General features: G+C 45.4%; 1 protein-coding gene and 1 long non-coding RNA gene across 2 annotated transcripts in view; one reads left to right on the forward strand and one right to left on the reverse strand.

Moving 5' to 3' along the window:
- Positions 1–20420, reverse strand: part of STPG1 (sperm tail PG-rich repeat containing 1) — a 59251-nt gene extending 38831 nt beyond the window's left edge. The window contains exons 1-3 of the mRNA XM_067460581.1: positions 20345–20420; positions 13688–13862; positions 11198–11301 (exon numbers count right to left, since the gene is read on the reverse strand). Coding sequence (XP_067316682.1) covers positions 11198–11301; positions 13688–13775 — 192 coding nt within the window. The 5' untranslated portion in view covers positions 13776–13862; positions 20345–20420. The remainder of the gene's footprint in view (positions 1–11197; positions 11302–13687; positions 13863–20344) is intronic.
- Positions 20359–24127, forward strand: LOC137094800 (uncharacterized). The gene is made up of 2 exons (XR_010908712.1): positions 20359–21046; positions 21606–24127. It is a non-coding gene; the product is annotated as an uncharacterized lncRNA (long non-coding RNA).
- Positions 24128–25780: the final 1653 nt, after the last annotated feature.

Below are 25780 nucleotides of genomic sequence, written 5' to 3' on the forward strand. Positions count from 1 at the left end.
AGGAACAGGATAGGGTGAGATTGGCCTTGGAAGAGTGGAGGTGTGTGAAACTTGATCTTCGTCCACTATGTAGTTCATCATCACTGGTTTTGGGCTACGAAGAGAGTAGTAGTGGGCATAAAGTGGAGTATTCCTATCTCAAGTCCCTTTTATCGGAAAAATGAAGTCCAAGTTGGCATCTTTCTGGGAATTGAAAAGTACCTTACTTCCAAATGGTTCAATCTATCACTTGATATTTTTGTGGATATTTTTGTGGTCTCATTATGGCCACATTCTGCTTTCACACAGAAGAAAGCAAATCGGCTCATGGGTTTCGTAGTTCAGGTCAGCAGTTCAGCTGGCACAAGGGTTTAACCTTTGCAGCTCTCAGTGCTCTAAATGCTTCCATAGTAGCAAATCTCACTATATTCAGTGAGGCTTACTTCTATTCACCCTGGATGGCCGACCACAGGGATTTTCAAGTGGAGTATTCCACACGCAAGTAATTGCCATGTCGCAAATATTCTTTGTTTTCCAGTTAACTGATTTTCCACAGGAAGAAAAAAATGAAAGGCACATTGGAAAAGCAAAGGAAGGTTGCAAGTGGACGACAATGAAGTCCAAAGCCCCTGGAGAGGACAGAGAATGGAGCATTGTGATGGCATGATAAATCAGGATTTACCCTAAAGAAAAACCTGGGACTTTCAGTTTGGTGAGGTACTAGAGCTCTCTGGCTGTGAAGACTAAGCATCTGCTGAAAACTACCAATTGCAGGATTCCAAAGGATGGAGCCCAGGAATTTAATATAATATCTAAGGGTGCATCTGTGCTGTCTAGTGAACACACTTGGACACCACTTGACCTGCCAAGGGTCAATGCTAAGGAATCATGGGTGTGGTAATTTCACAAGGTCATTATCTGAGCCTTTGTGCCTCATGAAACTACAACTCTCAGGATCTCACTTTAGCATTGAGCTAAAGTGAGATCAAACTGCATTCATCCTACAGTGTGGATGTGTTCTTAGTGCTATAATTATTCATCCTACAGTGTGGATGTGTTCTTAGTGCTATAAGGAGACCTAACAGGTTTGGGGATAACATGAACGTTCTTGCTAAAAACAACAGGCTTGTGAGTTTTCACACTATGATCCCCCTCCCAGTCCATCCCATCCCTGTTTGCCCCTTTATATATAATTCTAGCTGTCCCCTGCCACACATTGCTGTGGCCCAGTCTGGTGATCTGGAAAATAAAGTAATGAGAAAGTGTTGGTTTCTAATATACATAATTTCTTTCTGCTTGTGGGTAAACAGTATTTCTTGTTGTTTCTTTCTCAGTGTTGATGTAGAGATTGTCTGGTTTTCCTACTCTGGAACATCCAACATATAATTGTCCTTCTTTAGGGGTCCCTTTCAAATCTATGGTACTATATCTGTCATATACATATATATGTGTGTGTGTGAATCATATATATCTATCTATATCTATGGCTAGATCGCTCTTTGTCAGGAGGGCTTTGGTTATGTTTTCTTGCCCTGGTGAAAGAAGTTGGACTGGATGGCTTTAAGGCAACATTTCTCAACCTGGGAGTTGGGACTTCATGAGGGGGTGTCAGAAGGCTCACCAAAAGCCACCAGAAAACTCAGTATTTTCTGTTGGTCATTGGAGTTCTGTGTGGGAAATGTACAGAACCCAATTCTATTGCTGGCGGGGTTCAGAATGCTCTTCGATTGTATGTGAACTATAAATCCCAGCAACTTCAACTCCCAAATGTCAAGGTCTATTTCCTCAAACTCCATCTGTGTTCATATTTGGGCCAAGTTTAGTCTAGATCCTTTATTGTTTGAGTCCACAGAGCCAGAGGCAGCCCTAGGTAATTTTCAACGGTAAGCAAACAGTATTTTGCCCCCCCCCGCCCCCCCCCAACCAATCATTGATATATATTTTCTGTTCGTCATGGGAGTTCTGTGTGCCATATTTGGTTCAATTCCATCATTGGTGGAGTTCAGAATGCTCTTTGATTGTAGGTGAACTATACATCCCAGTAACTACAACTTGCATGTGTCAAGGTCTATTTTCCCCTAAGAGCGCCTCAAGAGCGCCCCTGGGCAAAATCAACTATACTGCAAATGCTTACTTTGCGTAATGGGTTGAGCCGCCCCTGCACAGTGCTCTCTGGATGTAGGTGAACTACAACTCCGAAACTCAAGGTCAATGCCTACCAAACCCTTCTAGTGTTTTCTCTTGTTCATGGGAGTCCTGTATGCCAAGTTTAGTTGAATTCCATCACTGGTGGAGCTCAGAATGCTCTTTGATTGTAGGCTAACTATAAATCCCAACAACTACAATTCCCAAATGACAAAATCAAATTTTTGTAGTGATGGTCACACCTTGGGTTAATAGGTGTCTTTGTGGACAAATTTGGTGACAATTAGTCCAGCGATTTTTAAGTTATGGCGTCACTCAAAACAAACAAAGCATTTATACACACACACATATATTCAATCTCACTGATAAACACATGGCATAAAACTTCTCAGGGACAGTGTTGTTTTTTGTCATGGACCATGGCACCCTTTTACATTTTTTGGTGATAATTTCTAATTCATTCTTTGCAAAGTCCCTAGATGGGGGTCAGATGCAATGCTCCCTCCCTTTGCCCTTAGAGTTTGGGGAAAAGCAGGTGTTCTCTAGGGATAATCCAGAAGTTGGCCAAACCTTCTTCTCCCTTGTGGCTTGGCTCAGGGCCTGCTGGAATCATGAAGCAGGAAACTTTTTTGGGAGAGACACAAGGAGCCCATTGTAGGGAAGACAGCAGGCTTCCCTCAAATATTGTCTCTTCTGGCTTTGCCTTTGAGAACTCAGGAACAGAGCCGCGGTGCCAGTTGTGCGGAGGAGACGCCTGTCCTGTGGAGACGTTTGGATCCATTCCCAGGGATTTGGCTGGAAAACCCAACAACCAGCCAATGGAAGGGAGGGGGAGTCGCTAAATATCCTATTCACAGAGGCGGCCCTAGGTAATTTTCAACGGTAAGCAAACAGTATTTTGCCCCCCCTCCCCAACCAATCACTGATATATATTTTCTGTTCGTCATTGGAGTTCTCTGTGCCATATTTGGTTCAATTCTATCATTGGTGGAGTTCAGAATGCTCTTTGATTGTAGGTGAACTATACATCCCAGTTCTTGTGGGTTTTTTCGGGCTATAAGGCCATGTTCTAGAGGCATTTCTCCTGACGTTTCGCCTGCATCTATGGCAAGCATCCTCAGAGGTAGTGAGGTCTGTTGTAATTAGGACAATGGGTTTATATATCTGTGGAATGGCTGGGGTGGGGCAATGAGCTCTTCTCTGCTGGAGCTAGGTGTGAATGTTTCAACTGACCACCTTCATTGGCATTTGAAGGCCTGGCTGAGCCTGGGAAAATCTTTTGTTGAGAGGTGTTAAGATGTGCCTGGTTGTTTCCTCTCTGCTGTTTTGCTGTTGTAATTTTAGAGGTTTTTTTAATACTGGTAGCCAGATTTTGTTCATTTTCATGGTCTCTTCCTTTCTGTTGAAATTGTCTCAACAAAAGATTTTCCCAGGCTCAGCCAGGCCTTCAAATGCTATTGAAGGTGGTCAGTTGAAACATTCACACCTAGCTCCAGCAGAGAAGAGCTCTTTGCCCCACCCCAGCCATTCCACAGATATATAAACCGATTGTCCTAATTCCAACAGACCTCACTACCTCTGAGGATGCTTGCCATAGATGCAGGCGAAACGTCAGGAGAAATGCCTCTAGAACATGGCCCTATAGCCTGAAAAAACCCACAAGAACCTAGTGATTCCAGCCATGAAAGCCTTCGACAATACATTATACATCCCAGTAACTACAACTCGCATATGCCAAGGTCTATTTTCCCCCAAGAGCGCCTCAAGAGCGCCCCTGGGCAAAATCAACTATACTGCAAATGCTTACTTTGCGTAATGGGTTGAGCCACCCCTGCCTATTCACCTGAGTCTATGCTCACCCTTTTGGCTAAATTAGGTAAAGGTAAAGGTTTTCCCCTGACATTAAGTCCCTTGACATTAAGTCCAGCCGTGTCCAATTCTGGGGTGTGGTGCTCATCTCCATTTCTAAGCCGAAGAGCCGGCGTTGTCCATAGACACCTCTAAGGTCATGTGGCTGGCATGACTGCATGGAGCACCGCTACCTTCCCACCAGAGTGGTATCTATTGATCTACTCACATTTGCATGTTTTCAAACTGCTAAGTTGGCAGAAGCTGGGGCTGACAGCGGAAGCTCACGCCACTCCCCCGGATTAGAACCTGCGACCTTTTGGTCAACAAGCTCAGCAGCACAGGGGTTTAACACACTGCACCACTGGGGGCTCCCTAAATTGGCTAAATTACCTTGCCAGAATTAAGGTGCACATTAAATTTGTGTAATACGGTGATCTTAGTGCTGAGCCAAAGTAAAAGGGAAAGCTGCTTCAGGAGCTCCTCTTTGAGGGATGTCACCTCAAATTGAATCGCCATGTCTTAAAGTGGTATGCAATCCTGGGATTTGTAATTTGGTGAGATCATCAGCCTTCTTTGGCAGAATGTGTCCAGAGGAGGGCGAATAAAATGATCAAGGCTTTGGCGAACAAGCCCTATGAGGAGCGGCTTAAAGAGCTGGGCATGTTTAGCCTGAAGAAGAGAAAGCTGAGAGGAGACATGATGGCCATGTATAAATACGTGAAGGGAAGTCATAGGGAGGAGGGAGGGAGCTTGTATTCTGCTGCCCTGGAGACTAGGACGCAGAGCAATGGCTTCAAACTACAAGAAAGGAGATTCCACCTAAACATTAGGAAGAATTTCCTGACTGTGAGAGCTGTTCAGCAGTGGAACTCTCTGCCCCAGCGTGTGGCGGAGGTTCCTTCTTTGGAGCCTTTTAAACAGAGGCTGGATGGCCATCTGTCAGAGTTCATTTCCTGCTTCTTGGCAGGGGGTTGGACTAGATGGCCCACAAGGTCTCTTCCAACTCCATGATTCTATGGTCATCACCATGATCTCAGGGTTTGGCTCCAAGTCTTCTTCTTTGGAGGCCTTTAAGCAGAGGCTGGATGGCCATCTGTCAGGGGTGCTTTGAATGTGATTTTCCTGCTTCTTGGCAGGGGGTTGGACTGGATGGTCCACGAGGTCGCTTCCAACTATGATTCTAAGGCTCAAGACCTTATAGAACTACAGCCCCCATGATTCTGTAGCATCGAACCAAGCCAGTTCAAGTAGATTCATTCTGCAGTATAGATGCACCTTAGAGTTTTCTTTTCCGTTGCTGGAAGCTTTGGTGTTGTAACACTTTTGTTTTGAAAGAAGGAATCCTAAATAGGCAGCGGCTGTAATGCACACTTTTTTGTGTGGCCAAATTACAAAGAGTGCACTTTTTGCCACTGCATATTACATTGGGCAATAAATATATTTTTTTCGGTTCAGGCTTCAGAAAATTGAAGTGTGCATTAGATTCAATGGCGCATTCGACTCAAGTAATAGCTGAAGTGAGAACAAGCCCTTGTGGCCTCTGCATGTTTCCAGGGGCACATCTATAGGCCTCTTACTAAATTGGCCCTCAGACAGAGGGTCAGTGAAGATCTATCTCAGGTTAGTCAGGAGCTGAATCCACTTTGGATTTTAGTCTGAGCTTTAAAGCACTCAGTTAAGTTCAATGCCTTGAACACTGTCTTCACAATCTGAACTCAAAGCTGGAATGACAGTGTTGCCTCCTGACGTGGAGCCATCCATCAGCATTGAAAGGAGGCAGCACAGAAGTGGCAAAGGACGGTGGATCAATACTTAGGGAGGAATGGAGAGGTGGAAGGGTCTGTTTCCAAGACCATGTGAAACCATATCAAGGTCCATATTTCATGCTGTGGAGAAGTACTATTGTCTCAAGTGCAATTGGTGGGGATGAGAGAGAGAGCCTTCTCTGTGGTGGCCCCTCAACTCTGGAACTCTCTTCCTAGGAAGATCAGACAGGCCCCTACTCTCTCCATTTTCTGCAAGGAATTAAAAACTTGGTTGTTCCGTTGTGCCTTTGACTAGGCGGTTCACTTGAGAATTATCCCAACCTTATCTAAGCTCCTGCACTTAAGTTGGCCCCTTTCCTGTACTTATGACACTTTAATGGCCACCAGCCCTCTGACTATTGCACTTTCCCTCGGCTCTCCCAAGAAATCATTGCACTTACTCTCAGCCCGAACCAGTTTCAAATTGGCCAGCCAGGGTATTGTTTTTATGATGTTAATTGATTTTAAAGATTTTTTAATTATTTGTTGTTATTTATTGTTTTTACTGTGTCTGCTTTATTTGTAATCCTTGGGTTTATCCCTCTGTAAGCCACCCCGAGTCCCTTCGGGGAGATTGAGGCAGGGTATAAAAATAAAGTTGTTGTTATTATTATTATTATTATTATTATTATTATTATTATTATTATTATATGGAAAGCCACAACTCTCTCTATACACTGATGTGGAGCCATGACAAATGGTTACGTTTCCCCTATAAGACGTTATTGGGTCTAGAAAGGATATTTTGGATACTTACTTACTTACTTAGGCGATCCCTCGTTGTCCGAGGATGATGGTCCTCCAAGAGTGGTAACCTGGGGGTGGATCCGTAGGTGGCTGTGGAGCCCTATTCTTGATCTGCATCTTCTCCCACAGTGAGGGCATCGGTTTCCAGGTGGAAGGCGGTCCCGGTCGGGGTTGGCTTGACGTGCCTTCCTCTTGGCACATTTCTCTCTTTCGCCCTCCATTTGTGCCGCTTCAAATTCTGCAACACTGCTGGTCACAGCTGACCTCCAACTGGAGTGCTCAAGGGCCAGGGCTTCACAGTTCTCAGTGCCTATGCCAGTTTGTAAGGTTGGCTTTGAGCCCATCTTTAAATCTCTTTTCCTGTCCTCCAACATTCCGTTTTCCATTCTTGAGTTCGGAGTAGAGCAACTGCTTTTGGAGACAGTGGTCGGGCATCCGGACAAAATGGCCAGTCCAGTGGAGTTGATGGCGGAGGACCATTACTTCAATGCTGGTGGTCTTTGCTTCTTCCAACATGCTGACATTTGTCCGCCTGTCTTCCCAGGAGATTTGCAGAATATCCAATATTTGCAAATATCCAATATTTTGGATATTGCACAAAGAACAGGGAGAATAGAAAAACACAACCTTTTGAACCCAAGGAACACCCCTTTAGAGCATTCAACGGGTCTTCTCTCACTGGAACTAAAAGCGGACTTCAGCCACATTTTTTGCACAGGGCCTCCAGTTTCGGCACAGAAAACATCCCTTTTGCACACAGAAATCCAGGAAGAAGTGGACGATGGAGCCACATTAGAAAACCTAGAGATCCCTAAAGAGACCATATTTACCAAGTCCATAAAGTTTAAACCTGCAAATGTGGAGGGTCGATTATATTTGTATTGTATTGTGTATACCAACACTAACTATACACACACACACAAAATATAATAATACCCAGAGTAAAGCACACTTTTTTTAAAAAAATGAAGAAATAGTTGTCACTTTGAGTCTTGTCTTTGGGAAGAACATCTAAATGGCAATAGAATCGCAATGGAGTCTGCTTTTAGTTTCTGAAGTTTTCCAAAACGACTAACTGGCATATTCTGTTCACCTGCTTGGCCTGGAGGAAAGCAGTGATCTGCTCTCCCTTCTTGATTTCTTCCCAGCAGCTTGGAAGGATGACCACATTCTCTCATCTCTGAAGTAATACCTCCATCTACTGGTCAAAATGGGGGAAATCCTATACAGGCAGTCCTTGAGTTACAAACATCCGACATCCAACAACTCACAGTTAAGAATGGGCTGAAACAATAGGAAGAGAGAGAAATCTCCCCCTCGGAAGGAAGGGAAATCCACTCCTGAAAGAGCTATTATCACGGGGGGAAAGGGTCTCCACTGAAGTTTTATCTCCAATCCCTGTTTCCACATCAAGTCACATTTTCCAAAATCCAATGATCACAGAGACAGAAAGAGAGGTGACATCTTCCAGACAGGGGCACAGAAAACAAAACACACACCGCAGAGGTGCTAACCCTTCCCTATGCAATCATCGTTAGTGTCTTTAGACCCGCCCCTTTTCCCAGGGTTTTGGAGGCAAAGGAGGACTTTTGCTCAGTCTCACTGTTTGGAGCCTAGCAGCAGGCTGTGTGGGTTACTCTATCGCACCTGCACAAAGGCTTCACTACTCACAGCTCTGCTGGGGGAGTAAAGAGATAGTTCCACAGCTTTGCTGAGGGAATAAAGCCAGCCTTTGCTGGGGCAACAGGACAGTTCTTACAGCCTTCGTGGAGTAGATCTAAAGGACACCTTTCAGCTTGGCAGATCTACAGGAACCATGTCTGGTAAGGGACGACTTGGGCTATCCATAAAGTAGCTTGGAGCTGGGAGTAGGGGCCTCACACCAGCAAGGTAAAGAAAGATTGCCCAAGGAGGGGTCAGAAGATTTCCCTAAGGAAGAAAGGAACAGTTTACCACCAGTTGCCTGCTCCTTGATGGCAGACTGAGGAAGCTATCGGTTTTCCAAGGTTATAAAGTGTTTAATTCATTTGTTTGAAGATTTAAGCCCAAATAAAAAACTTTGTTGAACTTATTTTGAGCCTCAATAGAACTTTGTGTTGGAAAATCTAAGGGGTCCTTCAGTTGAGGCGCCCCGGTGTCCCGTTGGGCATACAGAAGGCACGTCCTGTAAACAGACATTATTTCAGGCCCAGCGTGTGACAGCACACCTAATATGCCCAAATTTAAATACTGGTGGGGTTGGGGGGAGGTTGATTTTGTCATTTGGGAGTTGTAGTTGCTGGGATTGATAGCTCACCTACAATCAAAGAGCATTTTGAACTCCACCAACGATGGAATTGAACAAAACTTTAAATCAGAACTCCCATGACCAACAGAAAATACTGGAAGGGTCTGGTGGGCATTGAGTTTGAGTTTGGAAGCTGTAGTTCACCTTCATCCAGAGAGCACTGTGGACTCAAACAATGGTGGACCAAACTTGGCACGAATACTCAATATGCCCAAACGTGAACACTGGTGGAGTTTGGGGAAAATAGACCTTGACATTTGAGAGCTGTCGTTGCTGGGATTTATAGTTCACCTACAATGAAGTATTCTGAACCCCATCAATGACAGAATGGGGCCAAACTTCCCACACAGAACCCCCATGGCCAAAAGAAAATACTGTGTTTTCTGATGGGCTTTGGCAACACCTCTGAGACCCCCCCCCCCCCCATGATCCCCCAGGGGTCCCAACCCCCAGGTTGAGAAACACTGGGCTGGAGTAACACTTTAAAAGCCTATCTGTTCTGACTTACATACAAAACATATCTTGTTCGTAACTTGAGAACTACCTGTACCAATAAAGCCCTGTTTTGTTGTGAGAAGGCGTCCCTAAATAAGGCCAATGAATGCCTTGGTTATGTATTGTTTGTTCTTCTAGTTCTAAGGCTTTCCTTTGAAAAACAAAATATCCATATGACCAAAGATCTCAGCTAAAGATTTCCTGATTTAAACAGGTCTTCAGCCATTGACCTTGTTGCATTTGGAAGTGATTGATTATATATATATATATATATACACACACACACACACACACACACACTAGCAGTCCACTGCCACGCGTTGCTGTGGCCCAGTCTGGTGATCTGGAAAATAAAGTAATGTGAAAGCGTTGGTTTCTAATATATGTAATTCCTTTATGCTTGTGAGTAAATAGTATTTCTTGTTGTTTCTTTGTCAATGTTGATGTGGAGAGTGTCTGGTTTGCCTACTCTGGGATATGCAACATATCATTGTCTTTCTTTAAGGGTCTCTTTCAAATCTGTGATACTATATCTGTGTGTGTGTGTGTGTGTGAATCATATCTATCTATCTATATTTATGACTGGATGGCTCTTTGTCAGGAGGGCTCTGATTACACTTTCTTGCCCTGGTGAAGAGAGTTGGACTGGATGGTCTTAAGTATTTTCTGTTGGTCATGGGGGTTCTGTGTGGGAAGTTTGCACCATTTCTGTCGTTTGTGGGTTTCAGAATGCTCTTTAATTGTAGTGAACTATAAATCCCAGTAACTACAAATCCCAAATGTCAAGGTCTATTTTCTCCAAGCTCCATCTGTGTTCATATTTAGGTATATGGAATATTTGTGTCAAGTTTGGTCCAGATCCGTCATTGTTTGAGTCCACAGTGCTCTCTGGATGTAGGTGAACTACAACTCCCAAACTCAAGGACAATGCCCACAAAACCGTTCCAGTGTGTTCTGTTGGTCATGGAAGTCCTGTATGCCATGTTTGGTTCAATTCCATCATTGGTGGAGTTCAGAATGTTCTTTGATTGTAGGTGAACTATAAATCCCAGCAACTACAACTCCCAAATGTCACGGTCTATTTCCCTTAAACTCCATCTGTGTTCATATTTGGGCATATGGAATATTCGTGCCAAGTTTGGTCCAGATCCGTCATTGTTTGAGTCCACAGTGCTCTCTGGATGTAGGTGAACTACAACTCCCAAACTCAAGGTCAATGGCCACCAAACCATTCCAGTGTGTTCTGTTGGTCATGGAAGTCCTGTATGCCATGTTTGGTTGAATTCCATCATTGGTGGAGTTCAGAATGCTCTTTGATTGTAGGTAAACTATAAATCCCAGCAACGACAACTCCCAAATGACAAAATCAATTTTTTTGAGTGGTGGACATAAATCGGACTGTTAGGTGTCTTGTGTCCAAATTTGGTGTCAATTCCCCCAGTGGTTTTTGAGTTCTGATGGTAGCACAAACGAACATTACATTTTTATTTATATAGATATATAGATATATATATGAACATTTTAATTCTTTGAAACTTTTGCACTGCATATGGATTTAGCTATTTTGCTTTATACTACACTCTATGCCTCTTTGGTTCCCATATTGAGAGAAAAGCAGGCTATAACTCAAATAAAGAAATGCTTTGATTGTTATTTTCAGGCATGTCCAGCATTTTGTCTCAACCTCAAATGTGTTCTTTCATGATTCCAAGATGCACCAAAAGTTTCTTTCTCTTTCATTCAAACAAACATCACAACAAACAAACTAGAATTATAGCACTATAGCACTTTTATGACCCTAAAAATATATTCGGCTTTAGAGAGGAGAACAAATGTCCTTCAAACGACAAGAACATCTCAGGACAAGGTTTAGGGAGAGCTTTCTTACTTCGAGAACCTGAAATCTCTTCGTCTGAGAACTGAAACCTTTCTTTTCGGTATTGGCGATCACTTTGGTCAGGAACTTTACAGGAATGGAAGAATAGAGGTGTCCTAGTAATGAAAACAATTGGAAGTCATGAACATGTCCATATACAGATTTCTATTTCACCATAAAAACTCTGATTTCACTTCACAGCTATCTGAGGCAGCATTCCCAAGGTATCTCTCTGTGTTGGTTTCCATTCTTCTAAATCTAGCATTTTACCATGTTGCTCAGGAACCAAAAAGTAAAGACGTACTGCAATATTTTTGCTCTTTTGGTTTTTTTAAATAGTATATTTGCATTCATTAACCAGTGCATACCTTGAGATCATCTGGGGAGGCACTGCTCTCTCTCTCTCTCCCCGCCATCTCAAGCGTGATTGGTGGGGATGAGGGAGAGAGCCTTCTCAGTGGTGGCCCCTCAGCTCTGGAACTCTCTCCCTAGGGAGATCAGACAGGCTTCCACTTTGTCCTCCTTCCAGAGTCAACTAAAAACCTGGATGTTCCGGTGTGCTTTCGATTAAGCAACTCACCCTGTCCCTATTGAGTGCTGTTCTTTACACCGGTCCTCATATGGTCTACCTCAACATGTTTTATGACAGTATTTCCTGCCCAGTCTACTGGTTTGTTGCACTTTTCTTGTGCTCCTGTAAAATGTATTGCTCTTATTGAATCTGTACCTCAGCTATGTTCTTTTTTGCTCAGCCATATTGTTCTTATGTTGTTTATAATTGTGTTGTATTGTTTTTATCAGATGTTTTTAATTGGTTAAATATTTTACTTGTGTGTTTTAATTGTAATTTTTGGGCTTGTCCCTTGTAAACCGCCCGAGTTCCCGGGATTGTGGCGCAGCTGGCTGAGTGTCAGCTGCATTAAGATCACTCTGACCAAAAGGTCATGAGTTCAAAACCAGCCCGGGTTGGAGTGGGTTTCCAACCAATTGTGTAGCCTGTTGTCGACCTTTGCAACCCAAAAGACAGTTGCATCTGTCAAGTAGGAAAATAAAGTACCACCTTAAAGTGTGGAGAGGCTAAATTAACTAATTTATGAGGCCATAAAAAAAGACTCCAGCAAAAGCATGCGGGGAATGCGGAAATACTTCATCAGTGTCGCAGATGGATGATGAAAGCGACAGCTCCCCTGGCGGCCAGAAAAAGTTAAATAGCCTCTGTCTATGTCTGTATATGTTGTATGTCAAAAATTGGCATTGAATGTTTGCCATATATGTGTACACTGTAATCCGCCCTGAGTCCACTGCGGGGTGAGAAGGGCGGAATATAAAAGCTGTAAATAAATAAATAAATAAATAAATAAATAGGGGAGATGGCTGGCAGGATATAAAAATAAAGTTATTATTATTATTATTATTATTATTATTATTATTATTATTGGGTTATTGTAGGTTTTTCCGGGCTATATGGCCATGTTCTGGAGGCAATTTTTCTCCTGACGTTTCGCCTGCATCTATGGCAAGCATCCTCAGAGGTAATGAGGTCTGTTGGAAGTAGGAAAAATGGGTTTCTATATCTGTGGAATGACCAGGGTGAGACAAAGGACTTTTGTCTGCTGGGGCTAGGTGTGAATGTTTCAGCTGATCACCTTGATTAGCATTCAATGGCTTGGAAGTGCCTGGGGGGAATCTTTTATTGAGAGTGATTTTATGTGCCTGTTTGTTTCCCCTCTGTTGTTTGGCTGTTGTAATTTTTGAGTTTTTTAATACTGGTAGCCAGATTTTGTTCATTTTCATGGTTTCTTCTTCGACAATACATTATTATTATTATTATTATTATTATTATTATTATTATTAAGCTAAGTATTGCAGACTTGGCCTAGATATTTGAGGAATGTCATCTCTAATATAATGGTCACAGCTCAAAGCTATGCATTCTTGGAAAGTGTAATTTGGTGGGCAACGTCCTTGCAGACGGCCAATTCTCTCACACCAGAAGCGACTTGCAGTTTCTCAAGTCGCTCCTGACATGACAAAAAAAAATTGGTGAGGCATCCTTTAGCAGAGAAGGCGCAAGACCTTATTTATTTATTTACTTACTTGCAGTTTTTATATTCTACCCTTCTCACCCTGACAGGGACTCAGGGCGGATCACAGAACACATATACGGCAAACATTGAATGCTGATTATACAATGACAAGACAGATAGAGGTATATGTAGGCTTTCCCATCTTTTAGCATCTTTGGGGACTATGCTCAGTTCCAGCCATAGGGGGGTGCTGTTGCTCTATCTCCCTGCTTTATTTGTAAGCTTCCTCCTTTTTCTGATTGATTTTTTTGGTTTCAGGGCTTTGAAAAAGCGCATTAGACTAGAATAAATGTGGCAGTTTGTGGTTTCATCCAATGTGTCTCAATCCAGTCCCTTTGGCCTGGCCTTTGGACCAGTGCCTCCCACCTCTTCCAGGTTCACCATTGCCCTCCTGACTCCTCAGAATGGGACCCACCTGATTTGTTTAGGTGCCCTTTGGGGCTTTTCGTCGCCTCTTCAGCGCTTGGGTTAGGAGTGCCCTTCCTTCTGGCTTTTCTCTCCATACAAAAGGCCTTCAAAAGAGTCTCTCACGCAGTCAGTGCAAAGTGGGCAACGGATCCCCACGTCTCAATGCAACCATCTTGTCTTCTCTACAAAAAGCCAGCGCATATTTAAATCAGAGTTGGGCCATGGAAGTGCATATGAAGGGCAAAGGAGAATATAGATCTGAATAAAAGGGTTGTGCACATCTACGTATCATTTCGAGAATGAAACACTGGGGTCCAGTACAAGCCCCATATCTATGGGGGACACCATGGGAAAGTGAAAATATAGATATTTATTTGTTATTTATTTATTTACTTTGCTTATATACCGCAGTTCTCAGCCCAGGGGCGACTCACTGCGGTGTACAACATAGAAAAACAAGGTGCAAAATACAAGACTCAGCATAAAATAATCCACAATTCATCATTATCAAAAAACATCTTCATCAAAAACATCATCATTACTACAAAAGCCATTCCGTGTCGTCTCATCGTCAAAAACCACAATCCAGTATCATTTTCCGTTGTTCCAATCCTATGGTCAGTTACCAATCATTGCACTTCTTGTTCAAACTCCTTAAACAGCCAGGTCTTTAATTTCCTGTGGAACATCAACAGGGAGGGAGCTAGTCTGATGTCCACGGGAAGAGTGTTCCACAGCCGAGGAGCCACCACCGAGAAGGCCCTATCTCTCGTCCCCGCCAGCCGTGCCTGTGAAGCAGGCGGGATCGAGAGCAGAGCCTCCCCGGAAGATCTCAAAGTCCTCGTGGGCTCATAGGTCGAGAAGCGGTCAGTTAGGTATCTTGGGCCGGAACCGTTTAGGGCTTTATAGGCCAACGCCAGCACCTTGAATTGGGCCTGGTAGCAGATCGGCAGCCAGTGGAGCTGGTACAGCAGGGGGGTTGTATGCTCCCTGCGTCCCGCTCCCGTTAGTATCATAGTATCAGCAAATAAATAAATAAATAAATACAGCAAATAAATACAGCAAATAAATAAATATTATACAGGTATAAATAAATATTATACAAATAATAGCAAATCCTATTAAATGAATGACTCCTGGTGGAAGTATGCCACAAAATCATGCGGGAGGACCTGGACAAATCCTAAAGAGAACACCTGTATAATATTTATTTATTTGCTGTATTTATTTATTTATTTATTTGCTATATTTGTATACTGCCTTTCTCAGCCCATAGGCGACTCCGGCCCTGTTTACCTCTCCGAACGTATTCTCCCGTATGAACCATCAAGATTATTAAGATCGTCTGGAGAGGCCCTGCTCTCGGTCCCACCGGCTTCACAAGCGCACCTGGTGGGGACGAGGGACAGGGCCTTCTCGGTGGTGGCCCCGCGACTCTGGAACTCTCTCCCACCAGAGGTCAGAACCGCCCTGTCTATCCTGGCATTCAGGAAACAGGTGAAGACGTGGTTATGGAGACAGGCTTTCGATGAATGAGATAACGTCCTAAGATTTGGATGGAAGATGATGTATATTCGATTTTAGTATGACGACTGACCACCGTAGTTTTAAATATATTTGTTATTTTAATGTGTTACTGTAATTGTGAATTATGATATTTTTACTGATTGTATGTGTTTTTATGTTGGAAATCGGGCTGAGTCCCTCAAAGAGGTGAGAAGGTCGGTATAGAAAACTTTGAAATAAATAAATAATAAATACATTTCCAGATTCTCCATCAGGACTCTTTTATCAATTTCCAGGAGAATAATACAATCCAATTGCACTGAAGGACCAAAAATAATGTTTCTCAGATAGGACTCAGTGAAATTATGGGGTGGTCCAACATCTCAGGGAGGAATATATTTGAGGGCAGATTCCTGGTGGGGATGTCAATCTTTTTTTCCTATGGGACTGTCAGTTTCCCCCAGGCTCTTCTGCTTCCAGCTTCATGCAAAGGGATCTAATTTATTTATTTATTTATTTATTTGCTTTATTTCTATACCACATTTTTCAGCCCAATCAGGCGACTTAATGCGGTTTACACACTACAAGTTATCACAACAATGTCATAAGCAATTAAAAACACATCACACACAACAAACAAATCCAAGCAATTATTATCATATCATAACGCCTCAATGAAAATCAGAATCTGTTCACATAATCCTTGTGCCATTCCTATGTTCGATTTTGCCGTCTTCCTGTGTTCAGTTGCACTGTTTAGCCAAACGCTTGTTCATAGATCCAAGTCTTAACCTTCCTCCGAAATGCCAACAGCGAAGGGGCCTGTCTGATGTCTACAGGTAAGGCATTCCATAGCCGAGGGGCCACCACCGAGAAGGCCCTGTCCCTCGTTCCCGCCAAACGCGCCTGTGATGCAGGCGGGACCGAGAGCAGGGCCTCAACCAGACGATCTTAATGTCCTAGTCGGTTCATAGGTGGAGATGCGTTCGGAGAGGTAAGTAGGGCCGGAACCGTTTAGGGCTTTATAGGCTAACGCCAGCACCTTGAATTGTGCCCGGTAGCAAATTGGCAGCCAGTGGAGCTGGCTCAACAGAGGAGTGGTATGCTCCCTGAGTGCCACTCCCGTTAGCAACCTGGCTGCCGAACGCTGGACCATCTGAAGCTTCCGGGCAGTCTTCAGGGGCAACCCCATGTAGAGCGTGTTGCAGTAATCTATACGGGAGGTAACCAGAGCGTGGACTACTGTGGCCAAGTCTAAGGGGGGAGGGCAGCAAATTCTGGGTCCCATCATCCATGGAAGGGAGTTCCCTAAACACTGATGTACAAGTCTAGGTATTTTAGCCCAAAATTCAACTCTCAAAACTGGATCCATTCACAAGTCTTCTTATTCATGGTCCTGGAAGGTCATCCCTCCCTAATCCTGCTAAACAAATGCTTGGAGAACCCTTTAACTCCTATTTGTGTTACTTTCAAATCAGATGCAATACATTTTCCATCAGGACAAAACAGGCTGGGAAGGAATAACCGTACGTCAAGACAAGGGCATTTCAGCTTCTTTGAAAGGAACCATAATCCAAAATAGACAGCAGCAACCCCTTCCAAAACAGCCCAATGCCTTGAGTGTTTTCCTTCTTTTGCAAAAGGCGGCTCCACCCACCCGGCCTGACTGCCTTTACCTGGTTCTCAGGAGGGAACTGGGACAGAGGCGGGGAAAGTTGACATCCAGTTGCCCTGGCAACCAAAGAACCTGGCTGGCTCCTCCTCCATCCATTTGTCCTCCAAAACCAAACAGAATAATGTAGAGATTCTCTTTCTCTCTATTCCAATTAAGGAGGGAAGGCAGAGGGGTTGGTTTAGGGTGCATCTCAACTTTAGACTTAATGCAGTTTGACGCCACTTGAAATCCCATGGCTCAATGCTATGGAACCCAGAGAGTTGCCCTTCGGAACTCCTTGGCAGGGAAGGCGAAATGCCCTGTGAAACTACAATGCCCAAAACGCCATAGCATTGAGCCATGGAAGTTCAAGTGATATCAAACTGCAGTCATTCATTCTCTTGCTAGTTGGTCATTATACAGATTCCTCAGGAGACAGACAAGGTGACTTGGCATCCCCATACCACCAAGAACTTGCCACAATTTATTATGATCCATGCAATCAAAGGCTATAGAATAGTCAATAAAACAGAAATAGATGTTTTTTTTCTGAAACTGCTTGCCTTTTTCCATAGAAGAGCAGTCTATGGAACATTTTTAAAACACAGTTGCTCTTCCTATGGCATTGACATCACTGGATGTCTGAGGAATGGGGTTGTGGTCTCTTCCAACTCTATGGTTTCACGATCCTATACCCTTTGAACCCTTTTTGGACCGTCTTCCCTTAGTAGGCTTCCATTATCTTCTCTATGTCGTGTCCTCCAGATCAGACTCAGACTACAAGCCTTGTTCTTTCGTGGCTCAGGGGGGTGGGGAGGGTGCATGGGGCCAGGAGGCTTGGGGCACCCCCTTCTCTCCACCCCCCCCCCCCTAAATGATATGCAGTTTTGGTGCTGGAGACTGACAACACACATCATTGCTATAACATAAGGTTTATTGGTGGAATATGATGTACCACATGAAACACATACCAGCCCATACAGACAAAGGTAACACCCCCCCCCCCCAAACATCTACCTTCAGCTGTCAATCACATATCTTGTGAGGAATGTATAGGGGACCTGGTTCAAGCTGCATTCCTCCCACCAGACGCCAATGGAAAATGGGCTCCCAAAGATATATAGCACAGAGCAAATACAGAAATGAATAAATGTTCATCTCCCCTCTCTGCTCCTACAGTTATGAGAAATGTCCAAGATAGAGCAGCAGAGAAACATCCACTTCCCTGTCCCTTCTCAGCCTTCACATCTCTTCCCAGCCTCAAACAGTACAGTAAGTGCAAAAGGGGTCAAGAAAGTCCCCTAATACAAATGAAGTCTTTCTCGTCACCTGGAAGCTGCTAATCATTGGCTATAAAGTGAAGAAGGACTACAAAACCCATTTGCATAGCAGCAGTAGCCCAGCTGAGTACAGCCCACAATCTTACATGGACAACATTTACAGCAGCTACAAGTCATGCCAGACTAATCTGATCTCTTTTTTCGATAGAGTTACAAGCTGGGTAGATGCGGGGAATGCCGTGGATGTAGCGTACCTGGATTTCAGTAAGGCCTTCCCCCATGACCTTCTGGCAAGGAAACTAGTTCAATGTGGGCTAAGCAAAACTACGGTGAGGTGGATCTGTAATTGGCTAAATGGACGAACCCAGAGGGTGCTCACCAATGCTTCCTCTTCATCCTGGAAAGAAGTGACGAGTGGAGTGCCGCAGGGTTCCATCCTGGGCCCGGTCCTGTTCAACAGCTTTATTAATGACTTAGATGAAGGGTTAGACGGCATGATCATCAAGTTTGCAGACGATATCAAATTGGGAGGGATAGCCAATACTCCAGAGGACAGGAGCAGGATTCAAAACGATCTTGACAAATTAGAGAGATGGGCCAAAACTAACAAAATGAAGTTCAACGGTGACAAATGCAAGATACTCCATTTTGGCAGAAAAAACGAAATGCAAAGATACAGAATGGGGGACAATGCCTGGCTTGAGAGCAGTACGTGTGAAAAAGATCTTGGAGTCCTCGTGGACAACAAGTTAAACAATGTGATGTGGCGGCAAAAAAAGCCAATGGGATTTTGACCTGCATCAATAGGAGCATAGTGTCTAGGTCCAGGGAAGTCATGCTACCCCTCTATTCTGCTTTGGTTAGACCACACCTGGAATATTGTGTCCAATTCTGGGCACCACAATTCAAGAGAGATATTGACAAGCTGGAATGTGTCCAAAGGAGGGCGACTAAAATGATCAAGGGTCTGGAGAACAAGCCCAATGAGGAGCGGCTTAAGGAGCTGGGCATGTTTAGCCTGAAGAAGAGAAGGCTGAGATGAGATATGATAGCCATGTATAAATATGTGAGAGGAAGCCACAGGGAGGAGAGAGCAAGCTTGTTTTCTGCTTCCTTGGAGACTAGGACGCGGAACAATGGCTTCAAACTACAAGAGAGGAGATTCCATCTGAACATAAGGAAGAACTTCCTGACTGTGAGAGCCATTCAGCAGTGGAACTCTCTGCCCCGGAGTGTGGTGGAGGCTCCTTCTTTGGAAGCTTTTAAACAGAGGCTGGATAGCCATCTGTCAGGGGTGATTTGAATGCAATATTCTTGCTTCTTGGCAGGAGGTTGGACTGGATGGCCCATAAAGACACTTCCAACTCTTTGATTCTATGATTCTATGATTCTATACTGATGCTTCCTTACTGACCTATCTGTTACAAAACCTTAAGCAACCGTATCTCATGTAAAGTAAAGGCAGCATAGAATATACAGTGTGAAAACATTGCTCTAAATCAAAAGGAAGCACATGGCATAGCATAACCAGCAGGGTTCTGTTCTAAGTGTACTTATAGAGAGGTTTGCTAGAGTAGTAAGAGACATACAGCGTTTTCTGGGAGGTGGTTGGTGTCCTGCAGTGGCTAGTGCCCAACACAATGGGATTTAGAACTGCAATGTCTCAAGGCTATAGAATCCTTGGAGCTGTGGTTTCACAAGGTCCTCGTCCTTCTCTGCATAAGAGCATTGGAGCCTAGGCAAACTACAGTTCCCAGGATTCTATAGCATTATGACATGGCAGTTAAAGTGGGGTCAAAACTGCCGTACAGTGCATTGAGTCTACATAAATTGTTAAGAAAAATAAAACTCATAAAAATAAACATGGAATGGGATTTATGATGCTGTGCCCTGATGGGGTTGGACTAGATTATCCACAGGGCTTCCTTTCTGCTGTTCGGCTTCCCATTCCTTCTCATTTGTCCCCATGCTCCTATTTCACTATTCTGCTAAATTCTCTTTTGTGGGACCCCAAAGAGGTGACACTGGAAGACATTCACAGTATGGAGGACAAGGTGTGGGACCTTCTCCCCAGTTCCAGCAGATACTTTTTCTCTGCCAGAAGGGATGATTTTTATCCCTTTCCTTGTCCTAAAGCAGGGGTCGGGAACCTTCGGCCCTCCAGGTGTGGTGGACTTCAACTCCCACAATTCCTTGAGTCTCGGCATTCGCCCCAAAGGCTTACCTTGGCACAACGAGGTTTGTTTGGCTCTTTTTCATGGAGGACGGGCAGCAAAGGGGGAGAGACGAGCGTAACGTAGCTGTGCAGATGGCGAGGAAGGATGCGGAGCCCACAGACTGGCCTCGGAGGGAGAGAGCGGGCGGAAACCCCTGCGGGCAACGCGCCTCCTCGCCGCTTCGGCCCTTAGCAACCGCCCCGCATGGACCCCCTCCCTAGCTATAGCCACTTTGAACTGCAGGTCACATGTTACTAGCAAGGCTATTTCTAGTGCCACAGAACTTTCTTGTGCCCCTCTCCCCCAAAATGCATGGCAGGACACTACAGGGCCTGGCCATGCCCCTCTGTATAAGTGTGACATCCCCCCCCCCATTTTGTCCAAGAGGACAACAACATTCCCTGTCTCTGTAAACAGCGCAGAGCCCTTTCCCTCCAGCCTTCGCCTTCCCTTTTCCCCAACAAGCTCTGCACGACGTCACTCAGCCGGCGTCGTTGCTAGGGAGGGGGTCCATGCGGGGCGGTTGCTAAGGGCCGAAGCGGCGAGGAGGCGCGTTGCCCGCAGGGGTTTCTGCCCGCTCTCTCCCTCCGAGGCCAGTCTGTGGGCTCCGCATCCTTCCTCGCCATCTGCACAGCTACGTTACGCTCGTCTCTCCCCCTTTGCTGCCCGTCCTCCATGAAAAAGAGCCAAACAAACCTCGTTGGGCCAAGGTAAGCCTTTGGGGCGAATGCCGAGCCTCAAGGAATTGTGGGAGTTGAAGTCCACCACACCTGGAGGGCCGAAGGTTCCCCATGCCTGTCCTAAAGGAACCCTTGGCCTCAGTTCCCGCCCTGCCAGGCCTCACCTCCTTGTGTCTCTTTTCCATCTCCCTGGGCCAAGAGGAAGCGGAAACCAGGCTCTGAAACCCTGGAGGTGGTTTTCCCTGGCCCCTGAGCAGGAAAGGCCCAGAATTCCTCCTGGTGAGGCCTGGGACCACCAATGAGGAGGCATGGCCCAACGCCTTCATCAGGATGCAGAGAGGGGCCTCCTGCAGAGACCTTCCAGGTGGCAGATTTATCCCAAAGAATTCTGGCCTTTGAGTAGGTTGCTGTTCCATCACCTGGTGGTCTGTTTGGCCACAAGAAAGGTAAGTTGGGACCCCAATGCCCAGTTCCTTCCAGCAGGCATCCCACCCACCTTCACCTGCCACTGCTCTCCCTCCACTTTTGCCCCCAGAAGCCTTTCTGTGGCTGCTGGGTGCCATTGTTTCCCTCCTTTCTTTCCTTACAGGCAAAAGAACACCTGCATCATCTTTGCCAGCTGCTCTGCCATCTCTCCTCTACAGAGGATAAGCGGGCAGTGGACTACATTGCCCTCAAACATTGGAAGATGGCCATGGAGCACTTTCTGGAGTCTGATGGGAGATGAGAGAGCTGGGCCTGGGGGTGCCATTCCCCCGTCCTCAAAATGTTCCTGACCAAGGTGAAGGAGGGTCTTTGGCTGGCCCAGGAGGGCAAGGAACAGGACAGCCCCACTTTGGATACAGCCATGGCAAGGACATCCCCAGTTTCACTTTGTCTTTGGGGGAACTGGGGTAGGAGAGTGGGACCCCCTCTTTCCTGGCCTTCAACAAGAGACCTCCTTTGCATTGAGGCCCAGACCTCCTCTTTTCTCTTCACTGGCAAGAGTGACACGAACCATTGGAGGGGTCGTCGGCCACATCAGGGCCAGCACTCGCCTGGAGGTGTGGTTCCTGGAGCTTCTGCTAGCCTTGCTGACCAACTTCATCGAGGTCACAAGGGTTGAAAGCACCCAGCAGGAACTGGAGAAGCAGCTACGTTAATCCAGAGAAAGGAGAGGGTGAGAGGAAGGGGTCGGCGGGACTCCCAGCCCTTTTGGAGAGGCCAGAGGTTCTCAAACCTTCCTCTGAGAAGTAAGCCTTTTTCTTTCATGTTTCTGAAGAGAACTGGCAAAGATTATGCTGATGCTGGTGAAGAGGGCGGCCTGCTTCAACCAAACCTCCGAGAAGATGCTAGAAGATCCCACAATATGCCCTGAGGGAATGGCCCTCAAGTTGTTGTAAGGAGCCAAGGACCAGAGGAGGTTCAGGGACAAGGTCCAGCTTGGTCTCTCTGGCTGGGTTCCCTCACACGACTCCAGGGATGGAGGCAGCCTCGGTTGCGGAAGCAGGGAGCACTCTGACCCCTCTTGGCAAGGAGGGAGGTGGAGGGGCCGCTGCCTGCCTTGCCCCTGCCCATCCTGTAGGCCCCTCCTCGCCAGGATGCCCTCTTCATCAGGGACCCCGAGGGCTGCTTCCTGTCTGCCATCCGCCTGAGGACACAGTGACACCCCCTCGCCGCTCCTGGCCCACTCTGGACCCCACCCAGGAGTCCTGTCTGGCCTTCCCGGCACTTCAGGCTCCCAATGCAAACCATGCAAGTAGCTGAGGACGCCCGCATCCATTTATAAGATGAGCTACCTTTTGTGAAGAGTGCTGCCTTTGTTTCCGAGAGTCCTGCCTACAACACGGTCCCCCTACTTTTGTGGCCGACTCCCCTGTTCCAGAAAGGACTCCGTCGTGGGACTTGTTATCAAGGAGCGTCTCCAAGGAGGCTTTGGCGCCTGGAGCACTGTCCCAGGCCTGCCTAGGGGCTGCATCTTTGGGCCTTATGAGGGTGAAGTGGTCCAGGTACACAGCAACTGCACCCATTATTCCTGGGTGGTGTGAGGCACTGGCTTTTATTTCTTTATTGATGCATCGGATGATTCCAGATCCAGGTGGGGCCCCTGCTGTGGTAGGAAAGTTAGGGCCCTACAAAGGCCCTCTTCCATGATGCAAGCCTTAGCTTCCAATGTCCCTCTCTCTAGGGATCAGGCTTGGCTTTCTCTCTTCTCTCAGCCTGGAGGTGGCAGCAGCAGGGGCCTTACCCATAGGAACTGGAAGGGTCAGGAGGAGGAGAATTCCCTGGGTCTCAACATGGCAGCCCCATCTGTCTATCCTGTTTCTAGCCTTCACCGAGAGAGAGGTTCGGATGCTGGGTGAAAAGGGAAGAGCAGCAAAGCACCAACTGAGAGTGAAGTTCAGGAAACTTCCATCCTTCTCCGACCGGAGCCTACAAGGACCAAGAAAAGATTTAAAAAGACAATGAATTTAATGAATAATTGTAGTATTTGCATGTATTTGGTTCCCATGTTAGAGTTTCATGCTCTAGTGCATAATGTTTCGTTCTAGGTACCTTTCTTGTACAGTCTCCACTCTAATTTCATGCAACCCAGCGTGCTTCCGGATTGTACTTCTGACAATCCGGAAGCACGCTGGGTCAGATCCGGACAGGCCTTTATCCCAGAAGCATCTGCATTAAAAAGAACACCATGTTTTGAGGGGCCTGCCCACACCCACCCCAGAAAGCGCACGCTTTTCTTGTAGTCTCCATAAGTGACACTAATGAATGAGAATGTCTGGAGGCCCTACCCCTTCTCCCCCCAAGCCTCCAGACCCCTTATAAAAGTAATAAAAACTTACCCATTCTCAATTACAAGCCTTGGACGGCTCTCCCAGCGCATAGAAATGACGTGCCAGGAAAGGGGGAGGGGGAGCAATTTGTTGTTATTATTATTATTATTAGATGGAGCCATAATTAGTCTCTATTGTATAGGCTTTTTAACCAGGGTTGTCATGTCGGGCAACACTGATGTAAATTGTGATTTAACATTGCCCATTGTAGTCTTGTAGTTTTGTAACCAAGTCTATAATATCTGCTCTACTGTTTTAAACATCTGTGTTTAGAATAAATGCACCCCTTTCTTTTTAATTTGGCGCTTTCCTTGCATTCCTTTGGGTAGGGAAACCCAAACCGCCCAACTCAGGCCCCATCCACACTGGCCCTTTCATGCAGGTTGGACTGCATTGTATGGTGAGTGTAGGCTCATTGATATTTCCCTGCACTGACCTTATAATCCAGTTCAAACTGCATGAAATGGACAGTGTATATATAGACATAATCCTTATTTGCACTGCCATATAATCCAGTTCCAGAATTCGGATTGACTGTAGTTCTAAATGGATTCTGTGGCAGTGTTGACGGGGCCTAAGAGGAAGAAGTGAGAGATGACAATGCTGCCATGTAGACTAGATCTACATTGCCCTCCATTCCAGGGTCTAATGCAGATTATCTGCTTTAAACTGGATTATAAGCGTCTCCACTACCAGATAATCTGAGATAAGAAGATAATCTGGGGTCATATCCTGGGATAAGGTGCGGAACTTCCCTAACAAGGGTACCATATATTCTGGCATATAAGACTACTTTTTAACCCAAGAAAATCTTCTCAAAAGTCAGGGGTCGTCTTATACACTGGCGTCGTCTTATACGCTGGAGTAGCCTTATGCATGGGAGTCATCTTATATGTGGGAATAGTCTTATATGCCCGGAGTCGTCTTATAGAGCGGGTGCTGAAACGTATAGAATCTGTGGTTGCTGCATATTGTGGGGGGAGTTCAAAAATGGCAGTGGCTGCGTCGCTGCTGTATGCAGCGACTGTATGAAAGCATTAAGGACGACGCTGTACAAGTATCATTCATCAGGATTCGTGGACTTAATGCGGTCTCGATGGTGAGGTGAAGGGGCGCCTCACCGGGAAGGTGTAAGTGAAGGGCGGATCAAGCTGCAGGCGTCTGGGGCACCTGGGGTATGGAAAGAAGAGATAGAGTGGCTCTGGGCCCAGAAAAACACACCTCTTTTACCTGTCTGGCCTGCCCTTGTATCCTATTTTGAATAACCGACAGCTATATCAAACCTCATGTCTCTGTATTTCATGTATGCTTGTACATTTTTGGCATCAGCCATATTTGCATAAGTTCTGGCCAGATTGCTAATATGCCTCTGTGGCTGTTTTTACCTGGAGTGGTCTTCTATCGTGAACTTCGGACTTTAGCGTAAATGCTTGCTGGGCACAGACCTTCAGTATCCGCAGTCCTAAATTCGACCTCACTTTGATAGTTAGAATGAGGGAAGTCCTACCTAATTCAGACATTCCCTTCCTACTAATTCAGTTCTATCTGTGTAATTAGCAAATGGTTGTTTATTAGGCTTGGGTAACAACGGAAAAATTTGGTTCTAAACTCGTTTCGTTTTTAGGGGTGCCATTGCGTTTCGTTTTTTTAAAGAATTCCGAAATTTTCCTTTTAAAAAGTTTTCCTTTAAAAACATCACTTGACTGCTCCTTTTGTACCTTCCACTGGCTCCTGCACTCATCTTGCTTATGACCCTTATGGTTAGACCTTCAAATTCCCACAAATCCTTAAATGTCTGGTAGAAAACTCTACATAAGCGCATCTTCCAGGATTCAAATATTATATCAATCATTTCCCTTTGTGAGACCCAGAATATTTGAAGGAGAAGATACTCTTCTTGCATGCAAAGAAACTCAATGGCAGGCTAGGTTGCGTTTTATTATTATCCACC

Source organism: Anolis sagrei, chromosome X (genome assembly GCF_037176765.1).
Source record: "Anolis sagrei isolate rAnoSag1 chromosome X, rAnoSag1.mat, whole genome shotgun sequence".
NCBI lineage: Eukaryota > Metazoa > Chordata > Lepidosauria > Squamata > Dactyloidae > Anolis > Anolis sagrei.